A 24,180-nucleotide genomic window follows, 5' to 3' on the forward strand; every position below is an offset into this window, starting at 1 on the left:
CACGGAAACAACCTAAGTTCCTGTGGACAAATGAATGTATAAAGAAAATGTGGTGTGTGTATGTGCAATAGAATACTATTCAGCTATAAAAAAAAAAAAAAAAAAAGGAAATCTTGTCATTTGCAACAAGGTAGATGGACCTTGAGGGCATTATATTAAGTGAAATAAATTAGAGAAAGACAAATACTCTATGATCTCATTTAGACATGGCATCTTTAAAGAGTAAATACACAAATTGAAATTAAAGCATTCACAACTCCATGAAAAATACTGAATATCTGAGAAGAAATTTGACCTAAGAGTGTAAGATAGCATACAAAAATGTAGCATAAATTTAAGAGTTAAAACAATAAAACTCTTAGACGAATACATAGCTGTAAATCTTCATGACTTTGGATTAGGCAATGACTTCTAAAGACATCAAAAACACTTTTAGCAAAAGAAAAAACTAGTGGATTACACTTTATCAAAACCAACTTTTTTGCTTCGAAACACACTGACAAGAAAATGCAAATAAAAGCTACCGGTTGAAAGGAAATATCTCTAAATCATATATACAATGAAAAACGTGTTTCCAGAATACATAAAGCTCTTACAACTCAGTAAGATAAGTAATCTACAAATGGGCAAACAACTTGAATAGTGTCTTATACATCTAACTGGGCCTCAGGTGAAGGAAGGCTGAACTACACTGTGTTCAAAGACTATAAGTAGGCCAGACAGAAGTAAAGTTCATCCTGTATCTGGGGTAGAGGAAAAGAGAAATATTAAAGGTTTCTAAATCATGTCATCAAAATCTGGTATTTACTTTTTCCCAAAGTAATTATGTATCTCCTGATATATACTCCCCATAAAAATTTGGAAATAGAGGGACACCTGGGTGGCTCAGCAGTTGAGCGCCTGCCTTTGGCCCAGGGCTCAACTCCGGGATCAAGTCCCACATTGGGCTCCCTGCATGAAGCCTGCTTCTCCCTCTCTGCCTAGGTCTCAGCCTCTCTCTCTGTGTCTGAGTAAATAAATAAAATCATTAAAAAAAATTGGAAATAGAAATAAAAAGAACATCTTTCTAGTCCTTTTTTTAAAATGTTTTATTTATTTATTTATGATAGTCACAGAGAGAGAGAGAGAGAGGCAGAGACATAGGTAGAGGGAGAAGCAGGCTCCATGCACCGGGAGCCCGATGTGGGATTCGATCCCGGGTCTCCAGGATCGCGCCCTGGGCCAAAGGCAGGCGCCAAACCGCTGCGCCACCCAGGGATCCCTCTTTCTAGTCCTTTATTATAAGCATGTGTACAATATGTACATGTATATATACAAACATAAGCAATTCCCAAACATCAAGGAATAGAAAAACTGGTTTCTATATTTGTAATAGTTAAGGTGCAATAGGAAACCAAGTAATCAAGAAGGTTTAGAATTTAAAATCAGGTAAAAATCCATTTGTTCTAAATCATAGCCCCCAAAGGACAGAAGGAAAAAAGCTGAGCCAAACCAAGAAATGATGCAGGCACCTGCACTAAGCCAAGAATAAAGAGCCTTTCCTACCCCCTAATTACTGATCATCTTCACTGTGGGAATATTTGCAGGAAAGCCCCAAAGTCCCTGTTTCTCCTTAAAAGTGACTAATTTGCCCTGAGAAAAATGGTTAACTTATTTTGAAAGACCCCAACTTACTCTCTCATCTTTTTTTTCTTCCAAAAGTGAGGTTTTGCAAATTTGTGGCATTTACTGCATCATAATGACCTCTTTTCACTTAATAACGTATTATAAAGATTTTCATCATGTTATTAAAAATTTCTTCCACAGTATTTTTGATGGCTATACAACACTACATTGAATGATTGTGCTATAACTTAAACACCCATATTGTTCAACACTCAACATTATATAATAAATAAGGTGTTTTTAGGCAGAAACATACATTAAAAAAAGAATATGAAATGATCAGCTGATGAAAATGTTCTGACCACAAGCTAGCAGCAATCTGATTCTGTATTTCTCAAGAGAACTAGTCCTGTATTCACCATCTCAGTGTTTGCAACAACTTTATAAAATTAAGTACCAATGATTATGAGAATCCACTATAATTAACACTATGGAAAATACTTGCTCTCATCAGTAAAGAAAAAATATAATTAATACAAGTAAAACATATTTTTAAATTTCAAAATGGATGAAAATTTTTTCTTATACTTAATGTAAAAAAATGATAAAAGATGCAGACATATACTGTGTGTGACAATGGAAATCATTAAAATCATCTCCAAAAAAAAAAAAAAACCCTTAACATCTCTATGCACCTTGATGTACAAATCCTACTTCTAGTAATTAATTCTCAGGATGTAATCAAAGATGCAGACTCATTCATAAGGCTCCCCTTCATTCCAACAATATTTATAGAAGTAAAAAATTACAACTTAAATGTTTTACAATAGGGCAGGATGATTAAAAACAGATACTGTTCAACATTCATATTATAGTATCTGTATCTTGCATTTATATTTAACACCGTAACTGCTGAATCCTACTCTTTCTTATATTGTCCATTTTTACTGTTTCTTTCTCTCTCCCTCTCCCCCTTTTCATAGACTTTTCCCCCTAGATTGAGTTTATATGCTCCTTTATTTTTTTAATTTTTTTTTATTTTTGATAGTCACACACACAGAGAGAGAGAGGCAGAGACATAGGCAGAGGGAGAAGCAGGCTCCATGCACCGGGAGCCCGACGTGGGATTCAATCCCGGGTCTCCAGGATCGCGCCCTGGGCCAAAGGCAGGCGCTAAACCGCTGCACCACCCAGGGATCCCCTATATGCTCCTTTTATGTCTCTAAGAATCTGGAGAATTATACAACCTGTTTTACTCAATTTTAATTACCCTTATGTTTTTAAATCATATTTGATCCAAGTTAGGTAACTAGCAATGCAAGAATAAGGCAGTATCTACTGATAGCCCCATGTATAAGTAAGATGTTAAGATGGCTTTACTCCTGCATGCTCTTCTTCCTCATCTAAGCATTCCACCATCATTTCTCATTTTTTACTGATAACACCTGATATTGACATAATTATTATACACTTTTTTATCTTCTATTTCAAAATATCTCATGGTCTCATCAAATTTTAAAAGCACATTAACAGCAATTACTAGATTTAACTCCATGTTTAATACAATTTAATTATCTGCCTTCCTCACTCAAGCTCTACATTTTAATTCTGAAGCATATCAAATAACTTTTTCAGAAAGGGCAATGGAAAGAGTTTATTTTGATTCCTTGCATATCTTATGTCTTTCTGTTGCAGTAATGTAACACATGAACAACCCCTGCATCAACCTCCAGATCTCACATCTTTTCTTCTATTTTTCTCATCTTTGTTTCTCTAAGTTGTGGGAGAATTTCTCAAGGTTAAATTCCATTTCACTTTTTTTTTTACTCATCTATCTAGCCCTCACTGCTTAAACTGTTTTAAACAATCATGCTCTTTATTATCACCATTTTTACTGATCTCAAATGTATTCATACTACTTACTCTATTTGCATGTATATTGTGTCCTCTTGAACTCTGATAATTTTTTTTCTCCTCTATCTTACAGGAGATTACAGGAAGATACTTGCTCTGATTCCTTAATATGGGTCATTCATTTGTTTTCCCTGTTTGCTTGTATATCAGAGGGAAGCCTGTACTTTATTGGAAGTTGAGATCAATTCTGTTAGAGTCTATAAATTCCTGGTCGAGGCTTTCAGATTAAGACTTTATTTACAATAAATTTTCAATTTGCAGTCAAATTGGAAATCAAATCACATTGGAAGGATTTAAGGCTAACAAGAATAGCATATTCTTTTTTTTTTTTTTCCATGTTTCTGATAGTACCAAGAATTCTGTTAATACCATGAGTCTGCTTATTCTCTGACACCATTGTGCTCATTCACAGCCAGCTTTAACTATATCTCTGATCATTGTATAACATGCTTAATCATGTCAAGTATGGTTGCCATAATATATGTATCCTTCAGTACCTGGTATGTTTCCCAGAAGTGCTAATAGAATCCAGATGAGGCCGACCTTTCACCCTAGCCCACTCCTCCTCCTCCTCATAACCCTCTCCTCTAGCCATCACCTCTGGAGAGTTGTGGTTATTATTGTTTATTTGGGTAAATCTCTTCAACTTGTTTCTTTGGGAAGCAGATTCTTCACAAGCTCAGTAGGTGATGAATCAAGTCAATCTGCCTAGGTCAGAGGGGTTTCCTGAAACCCAAACCCTGGCAAAAGGTATGGTTAATCTCACAACAGCTCAGTCAGACTGGGACATTCTTCAATCTTGAACCCTGCAGAAATTCTTCAAGGTTTCTGGTATGTTGTTGTTATCTTTGCCTAAGTCTCTGGCACTGATGCAAAATTTGCCTATGTTTATAGTTCATGGCTTTAATAACCATTAACTTGATAATGACTATAAATCTGTATCTCCCTGTGAGACTGCTCTGCTGAGCTACAGGCTCATATATCCAAAGCTCTCCAGACTTCATAACCATAGTTTTCTTTAAGCAACTCAACTGCAAGTAAGTCCAAAGCTGAACTCAACTTTGTCCTCTTCCTACATTAAAGAAAAGAAAAAAGTTAAGAGAAAACAATCTATCCTACTTTTCTAAATCCATCTCAAATGAATGGCACTTTAATCTAACCAGCCATTCAAAGCAGAAAAAAGAGTCATCATAGATATATCTTCAGAAAGTTACAGGTAGTTTATTAGGATTGGAGCATAATGTGCAATCCTAAAGGGAAGAAATGTGAGAACATTTTTCTAAAATGAGATAAAGGAATTAGATCATTTAAGTCACAATGAAGAGTTTGTACTTCACTGGAGAATAATGATGACTTACTGGAAGATTCAAGAGAGTGAACTAAATACAAATTATCCTCAAACCATATTTTTTCCTTTTTTTTTTTTAAAGATTTATTTGACAGAGAGAGCGCACGCATAAGCAGGGTGAGCAGCAGATGGAAACGGAGAAGCAGGCTCTTCAATGAGCAGAGAACCCATAGCAGGGCTTGATATCAGGACCGTGGGACCATGACCCAAGCCAAAGACAGACACTCAACCCACTGAGCCACCCAAGTGCCCTTCAAACCATTTTCTATACAACTATCAAATTGGGATTTCTAAAAGGTAAATCCAGCCAGGTCAGTTTGCTACTTGAAAATCTCCAATGACTCCTACTACTTTTCAGGATAAAATTCAAATGCCTATCTTAGAATACTAGACCCACATGATCTGCTGCCTCCTATTCATCCTCTTAGACTTGCCTCCAACCATTCCCCCACATTTCCTACTGCAGATGAGTAACACTGACAAAACAAAGTGTTCTTTAATAACTTAAAAACCTGAGCCTAGTCATTAGGAATTATTTTCCACAGAGGGTTTTTATTGTTCCCCCAAGATGTTAAAAGCTTATTATTTTTCTTTAGTGTCTGTGAAGGCAGGTTAAAACAGCATATTTACACTCTTGATACCTACTTTAAAATCAGTTAACTCTATGTGTTCCTGTTTTTTTTTTTACTAAATTCAATTTGCCAACATAAAACACCCAGTGTTCATCCCATCATGTGCCCTCCTTAGTGCCCATCACCCAGTTACCCCATGTCTCCACCTTCCTCCCCTTCTGGAGCCCTTTGTTTCCCAGAGTTAGGAGTCTCTCATGATTTGTCTTCCTCTCTAATTTTTCCCCACTCATTTTTCCTCCTTTCCCTCATAGTCCCTTTCATTATTTCTTTTTTTTTTTAAGATTTTATTTATTCATTCATCAGAAAGAAAGAGAGAGAGAGAGAGAGAGAGAGAGAGAGGCAGAGACACAAGCAGAGACACAAGCAGAGGGAGAAGCAGAAGGAGAAACAGGCTCCATGCCGGGAGCCCGACATGGGACTTGATCCCGGGTCTCAAGGATCACATTCTGGGCTGAAGGCGGCGCTAAACCACTGAGCCACCAGGGCTGCCCTTTCACTATTTCTTATATTCCATGTATAAGTGAAACCATATGATAACTGTCTTTCTCCAATTGACTTATTTCACTCAGCATAACACCCTCCAGTTCCATCCACGTCTAAGTAAATGGTATTCGTCCCTTCTGATGGCTGAATAATATTCCATTGTATTTATGTACCACATCATCTTTATCCATTCATCTGTCGAAGGACATCATGGCTCCTTCCACAGTTTGGCTATTGTGGACATTACACCTATGAACATTGGGGTGTAGGTGTCCCACTGTTTCACTACATCTGTATCTTTGTGCTAAATACCCAGTAGTGCAATTGCTGGGCCATACATAGGGTTTGTGCTCCTGATTCTGAACTTTATTTTATTTCATTGGTGTCTATCCTTAGATTTAATACACCTCATTATTTTAATTACTCTAACTTTATGGTAAATCTTGAAATCAAGTTGAAAGATGTCATACATTTTTTACCTTCATAAAATCAATTGAAGTATTTTAATAGGTTCTAGGCATTCCCATACAAATTTTAGATTGAATTTGTCATTTAAAAAAGTGTGCATGCACATGTGCGCACATGCATGCGCACACATTCAAAAACTCCTTTGGAATTTTTGTTGAGACTGTTGAATCTCTAGATCAATTTAGGGAGAAATGCTACCTTAACAATACAGCTGACACTTGACAATGCAGGGTTTAAGGGCACTGATCCCCAAAGCAGTGGAAAACCCACACATAACTTTTGACTCCCCAAAAACTTAACTACCAATAAAAAAGCCTACTATCGATGAGAAACATTACTGATAACATAAAGAGCCAATTTACAAATGCTTTGTATATTATATATTACATTCTTACAATAAAGTAAGCTAGAGAAAAGAAAATGTTACTCAGAAAATCATAAGGAAGACAAAATATACTTACTGTACTGCATTTATCCAAAATCTACAAGTATTTTTTAAGTAAGCATGGAGCCCAACACAGGGCTTGAACTCACAACTTGACATCAAGACCTGAGCTGAGATCAAGAGTCAGATGTTTAACCAAATGAGCCACTCAGATGCCCTTTGATAATTTTCTTCTTTTAAAATAAACATTGCAGTCCTCCCAATGTTGCAATTGGAGATGAAAGAACTATGCATTTTACATCTCACAAAGCATATAACAATCTTAAAGGTAATATACCTTCTGCAGTGACAGTGTGTAGGAGTATTAATGTATATTAGGAAATGTATATAAGAGTCTTGTGTTATCGGTGTCCAAAAGCAACTGACACTTAAAACCGCATTTCAAGGCTTATATGGGGATGCCTGGGTGGCTCAGCAGTTGAGTGTCTGCCTTCGGCTTAGGGCATGATCCCGGAGTCCCAGAATCAAGTCCCATATCGGGCTCCCTGCATGAAGCCTGCTTCTCCCTCTGCCTATGTCTCTGCCTCTCTCTGTGTCTCTCATGAATAAATAAATAACATCTTGAAGGAAGGAAGGAAGGAAGGAAGGAAGGAAGGAAGGAAGGAAGGAAGGAAGGAAGGAAGGAAGGAAGGAAGGAAGGAAGGAAGGGGAAGGGGAAGGGGAAGGGGAAAGGGAAAGGGAAAGGGAAAGGGAAAGGGAAAGGGAAAGGGAAAGGGAAAGGGAAAGGGAAAGGGAAAGGGAAAGGGAAAGGAAAGGAAAGGGAAAGGGAAGGAAGGGAAGGGAAGGGAAGGAGGAAGGGAAGGGAAGGAAGGAAGAAGGAAGAGGAAAAGAAGGAAAAGAAAGAAAAAAAAAGAAAAAGAAAAAGGAAAAGAAGAAGGAAAGGAAAGAAAGGAAAGGAAGAAAGGAAAGGAAAGGCAAGAAAGGAAAGGAAAGGAAAGGAAAGGAAAGGAAAGGAAAGGAAAGACAAGACAAGACAAGACAAGACAAGACAAGACAAGACAAGACAAGACAAGGACAAGACTGGTCTGTAGTTATTTTTTTCCTTGTACTTCCTTGTCTGGCTTTCCTATCAGGGTAATATAAGCCCATAAAATGTGTAAGTGTTTCCTCTTCTATTTTGTGTAAGATTTTAAGAAGGGTTGGTTGGTATCAATTCTTTTTCAAGTGCTTGGTAGAGTTCACCTGTGAACCAGTCTGGTCCTAGACTTCTGTTTGTTGCAGGTTTTGAATTACTCCTTATAAGTAATTCAATCTCCTTATAAGTAATTGGTGTATTCAGATTTTCTATTTCTTTATGATTCAGTCTTAACAGGTCATATGTTTCTAGGAACTTAGCCATTTCTTTTAGGTTGTTCAATTTATTGGTGTATACTTGTTCATAGTAGTATCTTCTGATCCTGTGTATTTGTGTGGTACCACCAGCTGTAATGTCTCCTCTTTCATTTCTGATTTTATTTCAGTCTTCTTTTTTCTTAAGTCTAGCTAAAGGTTTGTCTATTTTGTTCTTCTCTCCAAAAAGTACTCTTCATTAGACAGATTTTTTTTCTATTGTTTTTATAGTCTCTATTTCATGAATTTCCACTCTGATTCTTTGGTATTTCCTTCCTTCTGGCAACTCTGGGCTTAGTCTATTCTTTATCTAGTTCTTTGAGGTATAAATTTAGGTTGTTTGAGACCTTTTGTTTCTTAATGTAGGCATTTATTTCTATGAACTTCCCTCTTAGAATTGCTTTTGTTGTATCCCATGAAAGTGATGGAATATTGCATTTCTATTTTCATTTGTCTCAGCTATTTCTTTATTTCCCTTTTGATATCTTCCTTGACCCACAGATTATTCAGAAGATCTTGTTTTATCACTGTATGTCTGTAAATTTTCCTATTTTTGTATTAAGGAATAACTAACATACATTATATTAATTTCAGGTGTACAATATAAGCATTTGATATCTGTATATATTTCAAAATGATCATTACAGTAAGTCTAGTTAACATCCATCACCATACATAGAGTATTTTTCTTATAAAGAGAACATTTAAGATTTATTCTTAATAACTTTCAAGTATGCAATACAGTGTTATTAACTATAATTGCCATGCTGTACGTTACATCCCCCTGACTTATTTATTTTATAATTAAATTTTGTACCTTTTCCTTTTGACTCCCTTTTCACTCATCCCTGCCTCTGGCAACCATCACTCTGTTCTCTGTATCTATGAGCCTGGTGGTTTTGCAGGGTTTTTTGTTTTTTGCTTTTGTTTTAGATTCTACATACAAGTGAGTTCAGTATATGTCATTCTCTAACTTCTTTCACTTAGTCTAATGCCCTTAAGGTCCATCCATGTTCTTTCAGGTGGTAAGATTTCATTCTTTCTTATAACTGAATAATATTCTTTTTTGGAATTCACCACATTTTTTTCATCCATTCATCTATCAAAGGACACTTAGGTTGTTTTCATATCTTAGCTATTATAAATAATGCTGCAAAGAGCATGGGGGTACACATGTATTTTTAAGTCAGTGTTTCTGTTTTCTTCAGATACCCAAAAGTAGAACTGTCGGATCACACAGTTCTGTTTTGTTTTGTTTTTTGAGGAACCTCCATATTGTTTTCCACAGTGGCTGTGGCAGTTTACATTCTCACCAATACGGTCAAGAGTTCCCTTTTCTCCACTCCTTGCCAACACTTACTTCTTTTGGTTTTTTTAAGATTTTTTATTTATTTATTGAGAGAGAGAGAGAGGCAGAGACACAGGCAGAGAGAGGAGCAGGATCCATGCAGGAAGCCACTGCGCCACGGGGGCTGCCCCCAACACTTAATTCTTGTCTTTTTCAAAACAGCCATTCTAACAGGTATAAGGTGATAATTTTCCACTTTTCTTCTTGTACCTGATTTCTACTTTCATACCACTGTGATCAGAAAAAAAATGCCTGATATGATTTCAATCTTCTTAAATTTATTAAGACTTGTCTGTGGACTAACATATGATCTATGCTGGAGAATATTTCATATGCACTGGAGAAAAATGTGTGTTCTAGTAATATTGGATGGAGTGGAGTGTTTTTAAATGTCTCTTAAGTCTACCTGGCCTAACAGGTAATTTAAGGCCAGTGTTTCCTTACTGATTTTCTGCCTTTGTGATCTATTTGTTGTTTAAAGTGGGGTACTGAAACCCCCTATAATTGTTGCATTGCTTTCTATGTCTCTCTTCAAATCTGTTAATACTGGCTTTACATTATTTAGGCACTCTGATGTTGAGTGTATGAATATTTACAAAATTATAGCCTCTTGTTGGACTACCCTCATTATCATTACATAATAAATATTCGTCTCTTGTTACAGTCTGTGGCTAAAGTGTATTTTGTGTGATTTGAGTATAGTTAGCCCTGCTTTCTTTGGGTTTCCATTCACATGTATCTTTTCATCCCTTCACTTTCAGAGTGTGTATTCTCTTTAAAGCTAAAGGGAGTCTCTTGTAGGCAGGCAGAAACTAGTGAGTCTTGTGTTTTTATCCATTCTGCCAGTCAATGTGTTTTCATTAAAGAATTTAGTCCATTTCTATACTAAGTAGTTATTGAGACATATAGACTTAAATACTGCCATTTAGTTCATTGTTTTCTGGCTGTTTTGTATTCCATTTGTTTCTTTGTTCTTCTCTTGCTCTCTTATTCTGTGATCTGAATTTCTGTAGAAGTATGCTTAGATTCTTATTAAACTTTTCTGTACATACAGATTTTTTTTTTTTTTTTGCTTTTGGTTATTACCAAGAGGCTTATGTAAGATATCAATCCCAGCAGGTTCAGCACAGAGGAAATAGTCAGAGTCACCCATGGCCCAGTATTTCCCTGTAGGAAATCTATTTCCCTGAAAGCAGCCTGAGGTCAGGTTTCTAATTTAGTAGACATCCAGGGGCTGTGAGCAATCCTCCCAGGAGATGAGGGAAATCTTCAGATACCATGTCTGCCCTTTCTGTCTACCCCACTCCAAATTTCCACTATCTCCACACAATTAATTTATACATATACCTGATGCACCAGGTTTACAGATGCCACCAAAGGAAGAGCCTCTGTATCACCTGTCTCTGAAAGCCTATGGGGCTTTCCTAAGTTGCACAGGACTATAGCAATGAAGTAGTTCTTAATGGGTAAAACAGCAACATCTTCAGTGGCTGTATACCTGGGTCCAGTGCAGAGGGAGCAGGCAAAAATGTCAATCTCTAAGTCTCTCCCTGGAAGGCCCCTAAACATACTTTCCCAGCTACCACAGGAGAGATCCAGCTTCCAATCAACCTGCATCTAGGTGCTCCTCCCCTTTAGAACATTTGACAAATCTTGGCACACCCTCAACTACTGGGAGTCACTAAGAATAAAGAAGGCAGTTTGGGCAATCACAAAAGTTTGAGTGACAACCAAGAACTCAGGCCAGGCTACTGAAAAAGTTCATCTCCTACAGAAAACCATTCCATCAAGACCGAGAAAGGAATTTTTTTATCTAATGTGTAGAAACCAATACAGAGTCAAGAAAAATGAAAAAAACAGAACATGTTCCAAACAAAAGAGCAAATACTTACCTGGCAGGGGAGATACCATGATCACCAAACAAAAAAGCAAGACAAAACTCCAGAAATAGATCTTAATGAAACAAAGATACATGATTTACTTGATAAAGAGTTCAAAATAACAGTTATAAAGACGCTTACCAAGGTGAGCAGAACAATGCATGAACAAAGTGAGAATTTCAAAAAAAGAGACAGAAAATACAGGAAAGTACCAACAAAAATCAGAGACCTAAAGAATACAATAACTAAACTGAAAAATTCAATAGAGAGGTTCAACAGACTAGATCAAGGGGAAGAAAGTATCAGCAAATTCAGACGGGGCAAAAGAATTCATCTAAAGAAGCAGAAAGAAAAAAAGAATAAAAATGAAGACAGCTTGAGGGACTTTTAGGAGACCATCAAGTGGACCCCCACAGGCATGATAAGGGTCCCAGAAGGAGAGGATAAAGCAAAAGGAGCAGAAAATTTACGGAAAGAAAATGTCCTACCCTGGGGAAAAAAACAGACATCCAGATACAGGAAGCCCATAAACTTTCAAATAAGGTGAATCCCCCAAAAAATCCATACCAAGACACATTATAATTTAATTGCCAAAAGTTAAAAACAAAAAGTATCTTAAAAGCAACAAGAAGAAAAAGAACTTGATTCACACAAGGGAAACCCCTTAAGACCATGAGCCTATTTTTCAGCAGAAACTTTGGAGGCCAGAAGGGGGTGGCAAGATATAATCAAAGTGCAGAGGTGGGAGGGTGCTAGCTGTCAACCAAGAATACTCTACACACCATGAATGGAAAGAGAAACAAAGAATTTTCTAGACAAGGAAAAACTGAAGGAGTTACCACTGTCAGACTAGCCTAGCCTTACAAGAAATGTTCAGGGCACTTCCCCAAGCTGAAACAAGAGTGCTAATAAGAAAACATGAAAGTATACTGGTAAAAAAGTAAATCTATGGTTAAATTCAGAATACTCTAATTTTGTAATACTGGTGGGTAAATCACTTATAAATCTTATGAAATTTAAAAAATAATAGTAAAAATAGTAAAAAGTGTTAATGGATAAACAAGGTAAAAAGATTTAAATTGTGACATCAGAAACAATAAATGTGGGAGGGACAGTAAAAACTATAAAGCTTAAGATGCATTAGAAATTGTTATTAGGGACACCTGGGTGGCTCAGTTGTTAAGCATCTGCCTTCAGCAGATCATGGTCCAGGGGTCCTGGGATCAAGTCGCACATCAGGCTCCCTGCATGGAGCCTGCTTCTCCCTCTGCCTGTATCTCTGCCTCTCTCATGAATAAATGAATAAAATATTTTTTTTAAATTATTATTAGCTTAAAATACTGTTATAAATGTAAGATGTTCTTTATAAGAACCTTAAATGGGATTTTTACCTTGACTGTTGTGTTTCTCACATTTACAGGAAATTAGTTTTCCTGGATTTTTTAGAAAGTGGTGTTAAAGGTGTTAAAGGTAGTTTTTCTAACTTTACAGAATTCACTCTTCTGTTGTTTTCATGTAATGTTAAACAATATGGTAACGTCCTGAGAACTCTCAGCTGTTTCTCTGCCTATCCTTATCTGAATCTTCTCTTTTCTTCCTCTTTTGATCCTCTAATGTTCCCTGTTCTGCTCAATTTTGATGCTACTATTGTAGTCAATTGTGTTTCCACTCACTGCAGTAACCCTGTGCTGATCGAGAACTCTAGCAGCTCCATTTCAAGAATTCTTTGGAGCCAGATTGCTGTAACCTGTCTTTACCATGAACATATCATACTTGTCTGATACTAGAGTGGGCAACCCCCCCCCCTCCACTACCTCATTTCAGCTGCTACTCTTAATATAGTCCACCACATTGTCTACTAAATAGTTTAGGCTATTTTGGAGGCCTGCTTTTAAGTTCTATAAAATACCTCACTCAACTCTCTCTGCTTACTCTTGCACAAATAGTAATACTATGGAGGTCTCGTGGCTGTTAGTGGTGTGCTCTTACCTGCTCTTATTTTTGGATGCCTGAGGTTAGTTTTATGGTATGTTTTTGGATTTGCTATCTAGTTTCATTAGTTTTTGTGTAAGTATTCTGAGGACGTCAAAAAAACAATGACATGGACAGATTTACCTCCTACCATCCTTCTTAAAGCCAAAATTGAAGTTCAAACAAAGCAATTATGTTTTTATATTCATTATATACTTCTCCTGACTTATTTCTACTTATTTGTAAACCATCTTGTTGTAAGTCATTTCATCCTTTTTTAAAACAAACCAAAAAAAAATTACTCCAACTCCATAATTACAAAAACTTTATTTTAATAAATTATTTAAATCTTTCATGATTTTCAGTACTTCTAAATGCTTCCTGATTCAAAGTTCAGATAACTCACAAATGTTTACACTTGGAAAAAATTCCTTCAACAACCTAACTGCTGAAATCTTAAGAATGAGACCACTAGAAACCAAAATACTCATTCAAAAACAAGAACATAAATAGATAACATCCTTAAAATTCTGCACAAGATCTGACTAGAAATTTCTATGTTTAGATATCATAACTTTGTCTTCCTTGAATACCTGGTATGCCACATGCATTCAGATTTTTTCCTAGTCCTGGGGTCAGCAAACTAGAGCCCACTGACTTAGCATGTTTTGTAAATAAAGCTTTACGAAACACAGCTTGCCCCTTCCCTTATATATTATCTGCAGCTGCTTTCACACCACAACAGCAGAAGTAAGTAGTTGCAACAGAGATCATATGACCGACAAAGCCAAAAATATTTACCATCTGGCCCTTTCCTAGTCTACAGATGTATCAAATGAGCTTCCCTGAGCAGCACCTGGGGGGGCTCTATGGATAATTCTGAGTAGCAGGACTGTTGTGCTGGGTGTCCAGCACAATGCAGGATGTTTAGCATCTCTCATCTCCCATAAGCTAAAACTAAAATGCCAGCAGCACTCCCAGTCCTTGTTAACCAAAATTTCCCCACTCTGGGAGAGAGCAGAAATACTATTCCTGTTTGAGAATCACTGAAGAACTAAATTAGCTCAGAATAAAGAAAAAGAAAATACAGTTTGTAAATTCTAATTCCTACCAAGATAGATGAAAATGTAGTTACCTTCTTTTAAGAACAAGCTAAAAGTCTATTCTTCTTCCTCTTTGACACTCAGCTAACAAAAACATTAATTTCTTCTTAATAAAACTAGGCTTTATGATTTGATAATGATATCAAAACATCATGATGTTTACTTAAAGCTTAAAAATAAATTTATGAGGCAATCTTACCGATTTGTTCCATCCAGATTTGATTTGTGGATGAAATTGAGTTTTGCATCTGCCCAGTAAAGCTTCTGTTCCTCATAATCCAAAGTCAGTCCATTTGGCCAGTAAATTTCAGTGTTTATTATAACGAAGCGACTTGAACCATCCATTCCAGCACGTTCTATCTTTGGTACTTCTCCCCAGTCTGTCCAGTACATGAACCTAAAAACCAGATAAAAAATAAACCCATGATTTAACCAGGTTAACAGCCAAGTACTTCATAATTCTCATTATTAGAGAAAAGAAGGCTCTCTCAGGAACACTAAAACTGAAACCATTAGAAAGTATCAAAATTGTAATAATCTACCTTTTTGTCACCACCATGGTAATAACTGATTCAGGCATGCATCATGAAGCATGCAAAAAACTATGTGATCAAAGTTTACTGAGAAAAATGGTATTTACACTGTGTAAATGTACCTCCCCACAGATTATTTATTAAGGACAAAGGAGGAAATGGTAATTTTAGAGAAAATAAACTTGATGAACACTATCTTAAGCAAATCATCTAAGTTAACATAAATGACAGGTACCAAACTGGTGTCACGTATGTGATGCACAAACCATATTTTGTGCAGATTCTTTTACATCGTATTCCTGCCAAAAGATGCGTAACCTAAACAAAATTATGAGGAAATGGAGAAAACCAAACTGAGGAACATTCTAGAAATCAAATGATCTTTGTAAATATCAACAATAACAAAAGTCAAAGGAAGGCCAAGAAACAATCAAGATTAGAGAGGAATAAAGAGATATTGACAAGTACATAAAATGCATGATTTGGACTGAGCAGTTGAGGGAAATGCTATAAAGACATTATAGGGAAACCTAGCAAAATATGAGAGACTAACATAAACAGAAATGTACTGATGTTAATTTCCTAAATATGATCATTGAACTGTGGTTAGGGTATATAAGATATCATTGTACCATTTTTGCTTCTATTCTGCAAGTTTGAAATTTTTTTCAAAATAAAAAAATTGAGGTTTATTATTAATAGTCTTATCCCAGAGGTAAAAACAAAATTTTCCTTATTAAAGGTAAAATTCTTAATGTGGGGATCCCTGGGTGGCGCAGGGGTTTGGCGCCTGCCTTTGGCCCAGGGCGCGATCCTGGAGACCCGGGATCGAATCCCATGTCGGGCTCCCGGTGCATGGAGCCTGCTTCTCCCTCTGCCTATGTCTCTGCCTCTCTCTCTCTCTGTGTGACTATCATAAATAAAAAAAAAAAATTTAAAAATTAAAAAAAAGAAAAAAGAAAAAGACTAGAGGAAAACTAAAAAGAATACAAAGAAGATCTTCTCTAAAACCAAAGAGAAAATAGGATAAGACGGTCAAAAATAAGTAGACTCTGAAAATTGATCAAACAACAAAATGAGAAGCATTTATTCAAGAAAATCTACTAAATCTAAGGAGGAAATGTGATAGTCCAGCCTGAAGTTACTTGTACCACCATCCATGCTGCTAGGTTTATGGCACAAAAGTTCTACCCTGAGCAGACATGGCAGACCCTAAAGATTGACAGGTACATGGCCCTGCAAGTGGATGCTGACTTTATTTGAAGTAATGGAAAAATCTATGTCCAGGAATGTTGTCAATAACAGGAGTGCTCTCCACTGCAAACAATCAGAAAGTGCTATTATCCCAAATAATACTGACCCAAAAAAGTATAAATGTAACGTAGGTAAATTTTACTTTATTTTTTTAAGAGATAAAATACTTTCTTTACTAGATACTTCACAAAAGAACATACATGAATAGTCAACTGGCACTTAAGAAGATGCTCAATTTCATCAATCATCAGGGAAATGCACATTAAAATCACAGTAACAAAAAAATTAAAAAATAAAACTATAGTAACATACTAAACTCCACTCACTAGAATGGCTAACATTTAAAAAAAAAAGCCTAACAATACTAAGTGTTGGTGATGATAAGCAACTGAAACTTTCTTACAGAACTAGTATAATCACTTTGGAAAACAGTCTGGCAGTTCCTTATAAACGTAAACGTATATTTAACTCTATTAATCAGCAATTTCACTTTTAGGGATTTATCCAAGAGAAATAAAAACATATCCACTCAACAACTGTACATGCAAGTTCACAGCTTTATTCATAACAGCTAAAAACTAGAAACAACACAAATATCCATTAATAGGATGATATACAAACTCTGGTATAATTGTAATACTACTTAGCAATACAAAAAAGCAACTATTCTTATATTCAACAACAAGGATGAACTTTTAAAATCAAGATGAACAAAAGAAGCCAGACTCAAAAGAGTACCTACTTCATGACTCTATTATATGAAGTTCTAGATTCAGCAAAACTAATCTATAGTGATAGAAATCAGTAGTTACAAGGGTAGAAACAGAGGTTGACTTAAAAGAGGCTAAGCTTTCTGGAATGAGATGATGGAGTAATAGTAGATATACATTTATCAAAACATCAAACTATAAAATATAATAAAATGTATTTTCTGCATATAAATTATATACCAATAAAGTTGCCTACAACACAAACAAGAAATAAGAAACTATAATTAAAAGCTAATTCAAAATTATCTTCTTTTCTGTAGAAGCCTTCCCTAGCTCGCCCAGAGGTACTCCTTTCTGGGTGCTCCTGAAGCATGTTTCACTGTGCTATAGAACTTATCACACTTTGTATATAAATTATGAAGAACTCATATGGACTGAAGATAAGCAATTTGTATACTATCAAGATGGATACAGCAATAAGTGGTGGTGTCTACTTTGTATAATATAATTTAGGTAGGTCTCACAACTGTCATTAAGTATGCATAAAACTTATAAATAAGAATTTGGTATCTAGTTTATTGTGAAATAAAAAGTTAACTAATTAATTAGCTCAACAAGAATTTTAGGAACAAAATTATTTACATGCCACTGTTTATCAAAGCTAATAGACAACTCTCACATTATTTAATAGTTAAAAATAGGTCATGTTACTTCAAGGAATAAAGGCTTCAAATAAAACAAGGGATACGGAGACATTTGTCAAGATGAGAATCTGATAAAAAATCTAGAATTTGGAGGCACCTGGGTGGTTCCATGGTGGAGCGTCTGCCTTTGGCTCAGGTTGTGATCCCAGGGTCCTGGGATTGAGTCCCGCCATCAAGCTCCCCACAAGGAGCCGACTTTTCCCTCCGCCTATGTCTCTGCCTTTCTCTCTGTCGCTCATGAATAAATAAATAAAATCTTTAAAAAAATTTTTCTAATCTAGAATTTTAAAGTCAATCTTGGGGATATTTTCATTTGTTCAAATATTTAAAATGCAAAATAATAAATTTCATCTATAAATACTAAAATTTCCATGTTATTTGATTAACATTTAAATTAAAAATTCATTACAAATTTAATATAGGAAGGGAAAGAGACACAGAAAGAAAACACAAAAGTATTTTATAAATTGCCAAGATATTATTCAATTTCTAAAAAAAATGTATTAAGCACCTATTAGGAGCCAAGCATCATCCTTGATATAATACACAAAAATAAGCAAGGCAAACAACTGCCCCTGTGAAACTTGATCTAGGCAAGGAGTGATAAATGTAGCATGAGATGTATGAACACGGTGTTATGAGAGTGCGAGGAAGTGATACTCAGTCAAGCTAGTAAATGTTAAGAGTTGTCAATAAAAGCTTACCAGAGGAACAATCCTTTTATTTAGGGAGCTGCCAAAATGAGAAACAGCATTCTAGGAAGAAGATAAAGCATATGCAAAAGACATCAGAATTCATGACACATTCAAGACCAGCACAAAGATCAGCAGAGCTGCATCATATATCTGGCAAAAAAAGAAGTCCCACAGAAGAGACCAATTCTGCTGTGAAAAGAAGCCTGAAGTACATAACACCTATAGGTAGCGAGAATGTACTTAAGACTGTAGGCAGAAAAGTAAGTTAAGTGGTTAAGATTATCCTGTTAATCACTGGTAATAACACAGGGTTTGATTAGAGGGGAAGAAATTAGAGAAAGAAAATTAAAGCACAAAACTTCTGAAATATTCCAGATGAGAACTAATGAAGACAAAAGCTGAAAGATGGATCATAAGAGAACAATCATTAATGAGAGAGTAGGATGGCTCTCAGGAGTTGGCAAATGTGAATGAGCCCATATTGGCGTCATTCAACAAAATATGGAATCTAAACAGAGTTTAAGGGGCAACATGGTGACTTCAGATAAAGATGAAATGAGTATCTTTATCTCATTGTTTTTCCTTCTATATCCAAAGAACCAGTCAATAGAGTAAAAGAAAAATTAGTGTAAAAGTTAAATGAGGGATCCCTGGGTGGCGCAGCGGTTTAGCGCCTGCCTTTGGCCCAGGGCGCAATCCTGGAGACCCAGGATCGAATCCCACGTCGGGCTCCCGGTGCATGGAGCCTGCTTCTCCCTCTGCCTGTGTCTCTGCCTCTCTCTCTCTCTCTCTCTGTGTGTGACTATCATAAATAAATAAAAAATTAAAAAAAAAAAGTTAAATGAAAGTAGTATAGGAAAGGTAAATAAAGTTAAAAGGATGTTAATAGTTAAAAAGAAAGAAAAAGAAAGTTGTGGACTATAGTAACAAGGTAAAAGAAACTGCAATAAAAAGCTGCATAAGAAACCAAACCAAAAAAAAAAAAAAAAAAAAAAAAAAAAAAAGAAAGAAACCAAACCAGCCCCCAATAAGAGTCATGCCACATTTAAAGAACACATGACAGATATAAGGTGAAATTTTATAAACAGTGGAAAAAAATTCTGACTTTAATGAAAGTGAAAAGAAAAGATAGCAAGCAAAATTCATACATTCTTCCTCTTCCTATCCCTGAACCAGTTCCATCTTACTTTGGTTAGGATATTGGGCTTTTAAGTAAAGAGGAGGTTGGAGAATTCAAGGTATCTGCTTCCTGATAGAACTACAAAGAAAAAAAGAACTGTGAAGAAGTCTGCTATAATTCCATGCTTCCTCTCTATTTATTTGTGTTGGTATTATATTTGAAATAATAAGTGATGATTAATAAGATAATGAAAGCATTTTAGTGGATTTGTTTTTAAAGAAAATGTACAGTAACCAGATGAAAAAGATTCTACTATTGCGGGACAAGAAAGAACATGGAGATGGCTATATTAAATAGAATCTTTGCTGTGACAATATCCATCATAACGGAATTCTACATGTATAAACTAGCAATCCCGGAGACAGATTGCTAAGAATGATCCTTAAACGCCCACCCTAAGACTAATTTTTAAAAGCTGCTGGACCTAATACAGAGAATATATTTAATTCAGAAATAACACTGGTATAGTATACCACTACTAAAAGATAAAGCTTATAAGCCTGGGAATAAGTAACATACTAAATTAATTTGACTCCCTACTATTATCAAAGAAAACGCTAGCTATAGTACAAGCATACTGTGTTAGATCGCATTTTGCGGATACTATGCCTTTTACAAACTGAAGGTTTGTGACAACACTGCATCAAGAACATCTATTGGAACCATTTTCCAACAGCATCTGCTCATTGCACGTTTGTCACATTTTAGCAATTCTCCCAGTATTTCAACTTCCCATCATTATTATATTTGTTATGGTGATCTATGATCAGTGATTATGACTGACTCAAAGTTCAAATGATGGTTAGCATTTTTTAGCAATAAAGTATTTTTTAAATTAAGGTATATACACGGTTGGTTTAAACATAACACTACTGCAAACTTAATAGACTACAGGATAATGTAAATATTAACCTTATATGCACTGGGAAAACAAAAAGTTCACTGGACTCATTTCATTATGATACTCACTTTATTGCTGTGGTCTGGAACCCCCAATATCTCCAAGTTATGCACTTTCCCAAATTGCTGTTATCTACAATTCTCTTTCTAAACAAATCATAGGTGATGCATTTTGAACTCCTCTAAGTATAATAAAGATGATTTATTAACTGTCTAGAATGTCTCTCTCCTCCTCCTATACTCTGATAAATATCCTGATTCTTCAGAAGAGTTCAAATGTCACCGTAACTTGAAGCATTTCATGACTCTCTCAAGGACACTCTTCTCTGTACATTTCAAACACATAGATTACTAAGACTGTTTATACATTTCCCATCCCTCTGTATTCCAGGTTCCTGTTTTATATATTATTGTATCCTCTATCCTAAAACAATCTAATATAATGCCAAGTGTATTTACAGTCAGCATTCAAATGCTTAATAATGGTCTGCACTTACCTGCTCTTGGGCCATTCTGTTATTATTACAGAGTATATCCTTAAAAAATAAAGGCAGAATTTTATTTTAATGAATATCATTATTCTTCTACTATGCTCCAGTTACAAGCCGTTTTCTATTCCTTGAATGTATAATGGCACGAGAGTCTGGCACATAGTGTTCCTACTTACTAAAAGCTATTACCCATTTCCATACCTTGTCTCTCCTGGAAAACGACTGCTTAGCTAGAAAACATCAACCTGAAATAACTCCCCAAATGGAATGGACTACTCTCTCCTTTGTTCCCCACTGTACAGATTTCTATAGCAATACTTAGAAAGCTTTACTGCAACAATATTTCCCTAAATTTAAACCTGGTTTATACCTAATAAATCTACATAATTAGTCTATTCTATACACGTTTTGCTATTAGGTCACCTCTGAGGATATACTAGGATATCCCACCACCCAAAGCTAAAAGCTATACATAGACAGGTTCACTGCCTTTTTTAATGGTCTGGTGGAGAGAATTTATTTTTTCAAGATAAAATTATTTCAGTCATGCCTTTAATTACTGCCTGATATATTACAGGAATCTATAAATCAGTTTTTGAGGAAAATCCTTCCCTCACCCTTGAATATTCCCTCAATTCACCTTTCAAGCTCATCTTACCTGCTTTTACTAAATTGCACTTTGTCCTGATACAGCAGGGACAAATGCCAAAGAAATCATTACTGAGGGCATTACAAGGGTGTTGCTCATTACATTATATAGCAGCTTTTTTATGAGGACTAACGGGAGTAGAAATCAGTTTCATTATCAGGAGTAAAGATGGTTTCTCAAAGAATGACATCTACCTAAAGAACATTAATTCTTACAATTAGTATTTTCTTTTTTAGATTGGCTTAGATTTTTCCTCGGGTCCATTCCAGTTACAAAGTTTATAGTTCTGCTATTTCTTTTTATATCTACCATCATACCTCATTCACTCTTTTCAACACTAAAAAGGGGGGAAAATAGAAACAATATACAGGGGATCCCTGGGTGGCTCAGCGGTTTAGCCTTTGGCCCAGGGCGCAGTCCTGGAGTCCCGGGATCGAGTTCCACGTTGGGCTCCCGGCATGGGGCCTGCTTCTCCCTCCTCCTGTGTCTCTGCCTCTCTCTATCATAAATAAAATAAATCTTAAAAAAAAAAAAGAAACAATATGCAAATCATGGCAAAGATATCCACAGATCATATGATTATGCACTCACAAAATGTCTGCCATGGGTACCTGGCATTTTAGGAGGCGACCTAGTACCTAATCGACCTTCCTATGTTTAAAGAAGCCTCTACTTGATGTGGCAGAGGCACTTCCTGAAACTAAAGAAACAGAAAGCACCAGATATTTACTTTCTAAATCTCCCCTGCAATTGGGACAGGGGCTAAGACTTGGGTTTTGCCTGTCAGACAAACCAAGAAAAAGAGAAAGTGGAGGCAGAAGAGAAAGAAGCAACAGCAGCAGCCGCAAGGACTACAAGCAATCCATGCTGGTAAGGTTGAGGGCAATAGCAAAGGCTAATTAAATTCAGTTTGAATTAATTCATCCTTCTTTAATCCAGTTTTGCAAGGAAGCACTAGAAGCAACTTTAGGAGTGTCTGTTATCAAAAGAAAAAAAAGAAAAAAGAAAAAAAAAAAAAAAAGGAGTGTCTGTTGTCTCGGGATCCCTGGGTGGCTCAGTGTTTAGCGCCTGCCTTTGGCCCAGGGCATGATCTTGGAGTCCTGGAATCCAGTCCCACATCAGGCTCCCTGCATGGAGCCTGCTTCTCCCTCTGCCTGTATCTGCCTCTCTCTCTCTCTCTGCCTCTCGTGAATAAAAATCTTAAAAAAAAAAAAAAAAAAAAGAAGGAATATCTGTTGTCTCATGTCAGTGAGAGAGCACAAACAGTAGTAAATATGCCACCTAACAGTGGTGCCATCACTGGACCAGGCCTGTGGTATGATTTTTAACACTGTTCGTGGCTACAGATTCCAAGCCTGGTTCTTCTACAATTTAAGAAATTTTATGAGTAACCCAATAACCTCTTCAAAAATACTTTTTTGGGGCGCCTGGGTGGCTCACTGGTTGAGTGTCTGCCTTTGGCTCAGGTCATGACCCTGGGGCCCTGGGATAGAGTCCCACATTGGGCTCCCTGCAGGGAAGCTGCTTCTCCCTCTGCATATGTCTCTGCCTCTCTCTCTGTGTCTCTCATGAATAAATAAATCTTTAAAAAACAAAACACTGTATTAAAAAAATACTCTTTCTGTTTAAATAACAGAGATTTCTTATTACTTAAAACTATGAACACTAACATGCACTTTTAGATCCAACACCACCCAAAAGCATCGCTTTAAAGTTTAGACAGTCACTTCAACTCTTCTCCCAACAAAGCCTCATATGTTAGAACTCCTTTCATCCAAACATCTTACAAATGGCATGTTTCAAAAGTTTCACAGCTCTTCCCTCAATCTACTGGGACTCCTCTCATAAGGGCCAACGTCAACATTCATGAGAATGACTGGCAGAGAACTATCAGGCAAATTACATCCTGATCCTTCCATCTATATACTTGTTTAAAACATTATCTTGATGAAAACTGATATAAAGAGAACAATCTATGACAGACAGAAAAGCCAACTTAACATGAAAATTTGGTACTTGTCACCATAAACAATGAAACAATGAGGTGTAAAAGAAAGAAAACTCAACTAATCTGTCTGATTTATTCAGTTTTCTAACTTCAAAACCCAATAATCATCAATGTATAATGAGCACGACATAACCAGTCCTTGAATATTCAGAAACTAGAATTGTAAATATAATTAACAAGCAATGGTCTAAAAGTCTGTTCCCCCCAAAATGCATATGCTGAAATCTCAACTCCCAATGTGATGGTATTAGGAATTCTGGGGATTAGGGATTCTGGAGTGATTAAGTCATAAGAATAGAACCATCTGGAATAGGATGACTGCCCTTACTAAAAAGGCCCAGGAAAGTTCGCTGTCCCTTTCTACCTTGTGAAGTTTCAGTGAAAAACAACAATGTAGGAAGCAGGCCCTCAAGAGACACCAAATCTGCCAACACCTTGATCTTGGGTTTTCCATCCTCCAGAACTGTGAGAAAGAAATTTTTGTTGTTTATAAACCACCAGTAATAGTACTTCATTATAGAAGCCTGAAT

General features: G+C 36.1%; 1 protein-coding gene and 1 long non-coding RNA gene across 2 annotated transcripts in view; one reads left to right on the plus strand and one right to left on the minus strand.

Moving 5' to 3' along the window:
- LRP6 (LDL receptor related protein 6) overlaps positions 1-24,180 on the minus strand; it is a 163,030-nt gene that overhangs the window by 82,467 nt on the left and 56,383 nt on the right. The window contains exon 3 of the mRNA XM_038576811.1: positions 14,726-14,923. Within this exon, the coding sequence (XP_038432739.1) occupies positions 14,726-14,923 (198 nt within the window). The remainder of the gene's footprint in view (positions 1-14,725; positions 14,924-24,180) is intronic.
- Positions 23,961-24,180, plus strand: part of LOC111092852 — a 41,696-nt gene continuing 41,476 nt past the window's right edge. The window contains exon 1 of the long non-coding RNA XR_005379876.1: positions 23,961-24,115. This is a non-coding gene — a long non-coding RNA (uncharacterized LOC111092852). The remainder of the gene's footprint in view (positions 24,116-24,180) is intronic.

This window comes from Canis lupus, chromosome 27 (assembly GCF_011100685.1).
Source record: "Canis lupus familiaris isolate Mischka breed German Shepherd chromosome 27, alternate assembly UU_Cfam_GSD_1.0, whole genome shotgun sequence".
Taxonomy (NCBI): domain Eukaryota; kingdom Metazoa; phylum Chordata; class Mammalia; order Carnivora; family Canidae; genus Canis; species Canis lupus.